Source organism: Dryas octopetala, chromosome 1, assembly GCF_963921425.1.
Source record: "Dryas octopetala chromosome 1, drDryOcto1.1, whole genome shotgun sequence".
NCBI lineage: Eukaryota > Viridiplantae > Streptophyta > Magnoliopsida > Rosales > Rosaceae > Dryas > Dryas octopetala.
The window spans coordinates 3,992,318-3,998,947 of record NC_141366.1 but is presented as its reverse complement, the minus strand read 5'-3'; the positions used below and the strand labels follow the sequence as shown (position 1 = coordinate 3,998,947).

Below are 6,630 nucleotides of genomic sequence, written 5' to 3'. Positions count from 1 at the left end.
GGTGATCGAAATAGCACTGTCCTTCCATGAATTGCAAGTGTGCAACCCATCAAAAATTAACTCTGCATTTGAAATTTAATTTTCAGCAAAAGTTGCAACTTCTGCACTTGACCCAGTGCATTGGGCTTAGAGCAAGCCCAATTTCAAGTGCATCGCTTGCAACTTTTGGTGAAAATGGGTGTTCCCAACGCATGGTTCGAGTTGGTGTGGTTTCATTTGAAATGTACTTTCGCTTGAACTGGGAGATGATATGCAACAGCTGGTTGGATGACGGGCTTACGGGACTCTGGGTACTTTGCAGTTGGGTTACATGTGATCTAGTTAACATGTGGCGCTTTGTGGTTGCAGAAATTACTAAAATATCAACGTTTTTAATAATATGCAACTATGGAGTTGCAACCCCCGTTGGAAACCCACATTTGAGTTCAACTAAAAAGTAGAAAATGAGTTGCATCACTTGCAACTTTAATATATATGAGTTCAACCCCCACATATCGTAGGAAGCACTATTGTTCAATTGGGCTTTTATTAGAAGTGTTTTTATTAGAAACGTTTTTATTAGAAGTAAATAAATTTTTTTTAATAAAATTTAAGTGCTTCTTGTAATGTATTTGAAAGCGCTTCTTGAAGAAGCACATGGTGTCACCAAAAAGCGCTTCTAAGAGTTTTAATAACTCAAAAATACTTTTAGGTTTTTTTGTCAAATGCAAGCAAAACCGCTTTTAAGCCTTCCAAAAACACTTTCAAGCAAATCCTAAAATGGTGTTGAATTGAAACCCACATTGGGGTTGCTCCAAGGACCTATGTCTTGTAGCTAAAACAAAACCACTTTTCATTTCTACTTTGTTAAAAATAAAGGGGAATTATAATTTTAGTCTCTAAAGCTAAAACAAACCACTTTTGGCTTCATGTTTTGCAATTGTCCTTTTAGTTAGTTAACTTACCAATTAACATTGGGATTCTGTTAATGCGATCTGTCCTTAATTGTGATCTTAACAAACTAACTATTGGGAGTCGATTTTTGCAAAAATCGAAAATTATGGGGAGCAAAGTGAAAAGTAACCCCAAGCTACAATGCAATTCAATTAGGTTGCCACTTGCCCACCTATTGTTTTAAAGAAAGGAATCACTATTACGAACAACATCAAGCCACACTTGAGAACCAAGTCATTAAAAGAAAACGACAACATTAATCTTTATTTAATGATATGGTTTCTCAACAAATTCAACCAAAAATTACTATCAAAACCAATCATAAAATTTGCACTAAAGGTTTCTCCATTCTAAGACTAAAATTGTAGAGATTTTGAATATATATTGACAAGATGTTCTCCCTTGTTTTGAGTTTTGCACGCCAACACCAATTTCAGGAACCCAAGAGTTTCTTGATTCCGGCCTTCTGCTCTGCGGTCAACCTTGTTGGGAACTTGATGTTGAATTTGATTCTCAGGTTGCCTCTCTTGGTGGGTTCTTTCTGGATTGGCATTCCTTCCCTTGGAACAACCTCTTCATAGTCCGGATGAATCACATTATTGATGGGGATGGTTAGATTTCTACCATCCAGGGTGGTGAGATTGACAGTGCAACCAGTAAGAGCTTCAGCCAAAGATATCTTCTGTGTGACTATCAAGTCATTTCCTTCACGAGTGAACACCCTGTGCGGTTTCTCATCAATGATGAAAATAAGATCTGAAGGAATAACGTTTGGCTGTTCATTACCCTTCTCCGGGAAGGTGATTTTTGTACCCTTCTTCCAGCCAGGTTTGATATCAATTGTTAGAATTTCCTCCACCTGCATACCCTTCCTGCATCCAGAAGAATAGTGATGCATAATTCATCAACATGCTCTGTTATATAAGCTACTTGAACACTTAACCAAAAAAAAAAGCAAAGAGCAAACAAACATAATGATCGACGATGTAGACATCTGACCAGTAAGCATTCAGCAACTTCCTTTTACCTAGAAAACCCTCCACAATTCAGGACATGAAGTACTAAAATTGCTAACTCGCATCAACAATTTCATATCACAATCTTGCGACTTGCAAGGTACATTCCATTTAGACTTTGGAGCCTGTCTATACAGTTGAGGTGAACCAGCACTACGTAGAATCAACAGCTTTGAAGGAACAAATATCTCTCTTAAAAGACTAAAAAGTCTTACGAAATTCAACAGTTACTTCAACCTTTTGTAGAGCAAGCATTTATCATTTGGAATACAAACATGTTTTACTTGCCCTACTCTAAACAAAAGCAGAAATAATAGAAAGCCTTAGAAGGGACCCTGTCCATGTTGGTTATCTGCAAATTCAGTGTGCTTCATTACCATTATTTTTAAATTCACATTAAAGATATTATGGACTATATTTGTTTATAATCTAGGGGTAATTTCAAATGGGAAATCCAATACATGACTAGTATTTGAGTTTTCAAGCAGCAAATCAGACCCTCAAGCTAAAAAGTATGGAAGTATAAACAATAAATCCTATAAATTAAACCAAAATATGACCTCTTCTGATGAGAAACCAGCAAAACCCAAATTCTTTGTATATAAGATTAATTAAAAAAATAACTAAATCCCTCCTCAATTTGATAAAACATAAAATACCCACAAGTCAAATCAAATTCACAAATAAATTCAATGAACCAAAATCTGACAGGACATAAAAGATACTGATTATCAATAGAAAACAGGTACTCACCCACTGGTGTCAGCAATTTCTCTGGATATCTTCATCTTCTTGGCAGTCCCTTTGTAAAGCTCTTCAAGGCTACAAGGCAACCTATTTTCAATTGGAGGAGCTTTACGAGGAGCACCACCTTGGTTCATTGAACCACCTCCACCTTCACCAAAAGGCCCAAATATATCATCACCAAAAAAGGTACTTGAAAACTTTGTGCCTCTCATGCCACTCCCCATCCCTCCTTGTCCTCCAAAGGGGCTAGCAAACCCAAAAACCTCAGAGAATATATCGTCGGCATCCCGGGGATTGAACTGAAACGTGGTCCTCGTTGCCCCATCTCCAGTTGAGAAGAAGGAAGCTCCTCCAGAGTCAGGTGGTGGCACTTGACCCTTTAGCCCCTCCTCACCATACTGATCATACACTGCTCTTTTCTGGGGATCACTGAGCACCTACAAGAATTCCCAATATATTACAAACAACTACGAGAATCTTTAGCATCAAAACTAATGTGAAATATGAAAATATCAATTAATAACACAAGACAAGCCAGTTTCACAACATGGGTAATCCTGAAAAACAGAATGTGAGAGAGAGAAGTTGGGGGTTGAAGTTGAGAGACAATATGAATATGAGATTCTAAAGGAATCAATGCCCTTCAATGTGTGTGTGTGTGTGTGTGTGTGTGAGAGAGAGAGAGAGAGAGAGAGAGAAGTTGGGGGTTGAAGTTGAACATATATACAAAATCAATTGATAGCACAAACACAAGCCAGTTTGACAACATGGGTAGTCTTTGACTCTTGAAAGACAAAAAGGATGGGAAATTACACATACCCAACACCCCCAATTCAGTGGTCATATGAATATGAGATTCTATAGGACTCAATGCCCTCCATTGTGAGAAAGAGATGTTACTATGTTAGGGGTTTGAAGTTGAATGACATACCTCATAGGCTTCAGAGATTTGTTTGAATTTGGATTCGGCTTCTTTCTTGTTATTTGGGTTCTTATCAGGGTGCCACTTCATGGCGAGCTTCCTATATGCCTTCTTCAAGTCCTCATCTTTCGCATTCCTATCAACCTGCAATAACTTGTAGTAGTCCACTCCCATTCCTTATTTCCTCAACCTCTGTATATCTCTCTTCCTCGATCACTTTCTTTATTTTTCTAATTTCTTCGACTTGAAGAAGCTCAAAGCTTTCAATGGGTTTCGTAGGTTCTAGGTTTTATTGTTGATGACGGATGAATCGATGATTGTGTGTGCGTATGTCGGTATGTGTTATGGCGCTGAGGTTATTATTGGTGCGGTGTCTGCGTGGGAAACGAATGCTTGCTAGCTAGTACGTTTTGATGTTTTGAAAACACTGTGGAAGGTTCCAGAAATAAGTGGAGTAGCCTCCCACTCATTCAGAGTTGTGAAGCCATATATTATTTTCACAGCCTTTTCTTCTTCTTTTTTGGATTTTTTATATGAAATATATATGGCTTTTTTCACAAGTACCACTCATAAATTTTATTTTTTACTATATACCACCTAATATTTGTTAATATGTGACAATGTGACATTTACTGTGAATCTTTAATTTAATACAATATTATGTAAATGCTACATATAAAAAGATTCTAAGGTGAAATTTAAAACCTCTTCTTAATTCTCATCGTATAATTTGACCATAGATTATGGAATGAAGTCATTGAATGTTGCATGGAATATATCCTCTTTTATCGAAGATGCGATATCCTATGTTGCACACACATATGTTCTCATACACAAATCACTATACTTTAGTTACATATAAATGAACTAAGCCCATGATTGGAGCCTATAGAAGTTAGTATTGTCAAAGAATAACAACCAATATATGGAGCAATCATGTAGTCTCAAGTTTAGGGATCATTTATATTATGGCGACTTAAAATTCGTGTTTGATGAGTGAGCAAAATTTCATTAAGGCTTTTGATATGAGTAGTCACATTTAGTGTATCTCGATTATACTTGATCTATTAATTGGCACCTATGATCGTTTTTTAGTATTAATTTACACATATATAGATAACCTGAGATTGATTATTCTTGTCATTAAATAGAGACAAATCATATATGTTAATCTTATTGTATCAGATTATTATTGCCCAAATAACAATTTTATGGCTAGGAATAGATTAGGAATAAGTAGTTAAGTACTAAATTAAGGATTCTAACTCGTAGAACGTTATTCTATTAACTTTCTCGAATTCGTTCATGCATGCATATGTAATGGGGATAATACATAAAAGCTAAGGTTGTTTTATTAAGTAAAATATAATATAAAATATACAACTTTAATTAAGATTAACTTTAGAATATATTTCTAATATTAATTTATAGTAGTAGTTCTCCGCGTCCCCTAGAATTCCTAATTTAGGAAAATTCTCAAATCAACACTGAATAATCGTGTATAACCTAGCTATATGGCCAAAAAAAACATTGAAAATACCTATAATTTGTTAAGCTTGGGGACTCGAACCAAAGAGCTGATGGATTCGACCATGAAGATGACGTGACTCGTCGTACTCAGAGACAGTCAACTCAGAGGTACGTGAAGGTTGTAAGTCTTTTGTAACTGCATTGATTTTCTTCATAGTAGAGTGATTGCATTTTGTAATTTATTTATTTATTTTCCTTGAATAAGGTTTAAGATTTGTCTATTAATTAAGAAAGTCGCATCTTTCCGAGAAGGCCCAAGAATACTCAATTATGTTCCTGAAATAATTCAAAGTTTATAATTACGAGATGCTTATGGTGCATGCCATGTGATCAGCATTCCAAATTTCATAAAGATATATATATATATACTATTGTTCCCAATGATCAACCTCAACCATGTCAACAGATTAAGGAAATGAACAATATCGTGAAATCAAAACATGTCGATCTTAATTACAAATCGATCATGAATTTCCTCAAGAACCCAAACAAATATTTAACTGTGTAAAACTAGAACAACCAAAAAATCAAAAAATTTAGAAACCGCAGTACGTGGATGGATCTCATATCTTCAACAAGGGATCTGATCAATGAACCATCTGATTACTTTGACAGGAGCCTTGATAAGAGATACTGCCAAATTCGCCAGTCCACCAACGCAACAGCAACATGGGCACAAGCAACTAAACACAGTCCTGCACCCAATTAAGAGTAATCAAACAAATTATAAGCACACATACAAATATACAATTCAAAATTAAATGAATTAAAAATAATTAGCTGGGGTTCATCATATAACAAGAAATCAAGAAAGGCATTGCATCATATAAGAAATTTAGTAATTTCTAAGAGAAAAAAGGAAAAGAAAAATGAAAGAGATATATATGAACTCACCCCAAAACCCAGATAACTGCACCCACAACAGACAAGACCAGTGCCACCAAAGCAAAAGGCAGACCCAGCAAGAAACCCAATGGCCTGCAATCTCCCATTTTTCACTCTTAATTCGATCTCCAAATTCTTTGTGATCTGTCAAAAACTCCTCTTCTCTTCTCTTCTCTGCTATATGGATTTTGATCGAGTGTTTGTGAAGTTGTTTGTTTGTTAAAAGATGTTGAAGTTGTCATATGATTTTTTTTGTATTAATTCAAAGGATACCTACTGGGACGCGCAAGCGGAATATAACCGCCGCCCTCCATTCCACGTCTAGTGATTGACATTTTTGCCCTTCGGGAGTTGGTAAACTCAGTTGCTAACGTACTAACGTGAGGTTTTTGGTATAGGCTGTTGGGGTTATTTCGGGAATTTGACTTTTGGAAGCTTCGATTGCATTTCTTTTATGGTCAGAGATTGAATGCGATTTGCGTGTGAAGACTTCCGCATGGTTTCCACATTGATATTGGGATTGAGAATTAGTAGAGCGACTTCCTATCAAAGTTCAAATTTTTTTGTTCAATCTTTTTTTTTTTTTTTTAAGCCCAT

At 35.9% G+C, this 6,630-nt stretch overlaps 2 protein-coding genes across 2 annotated transcripts; both read right to left on the bottom strand.

Moving 5' to 3' along the window:
* Positions 1-1,170: 1,170 nt before the first annotated feature.
* Positions 1,171-3,965, bottom strand: LOC147296639 (DNAJ heat shock family protein). The gene is made up of 3 exons (XM_086238759.1): positions 3,628-3,965; positions 2,703-3,133; positions 1,171-1,805 (listed from the first exon to the last, which is right to left on the bottom strand). The coding sequence occupies exons 1-3, from the start codon at positions 3,790-3,792 to the stop codon at positions 1,367-1,369; spliced, it is 1,035 nt and encodes a 344-aa protein (XP_086094885.1). The 5' UTR covers positions 3,793-3,965; the 3' UTR covers positions 1,171-1,366.
* A 1,515-nt stretch (positions 3,966-5,480) lies between these two features.
* LOC147296638 (taximin) lies at positions 5,481-6,279 on the bottom strand. The gene is made up of 2 exons (XM_086229285.1): positions 6,043-6,279; positions 5,481-5,843 (listed from the first exon to the last, which is right to left on the bottom strand). The coding sequence occupies exons 1-2, from the start codon at positions 6,138-6,140 to the stop codon at positions 5,720-5,722; spliced, it is 222 nt and encodes a 73-aa protein (XP_086085411.1). The 5' UTR covers positions 6,141-6,279; the 3' UTR covers positions 5,481-5,719.
* Positions 6,280-6,630: the final 351 nt, after the last annotated feature.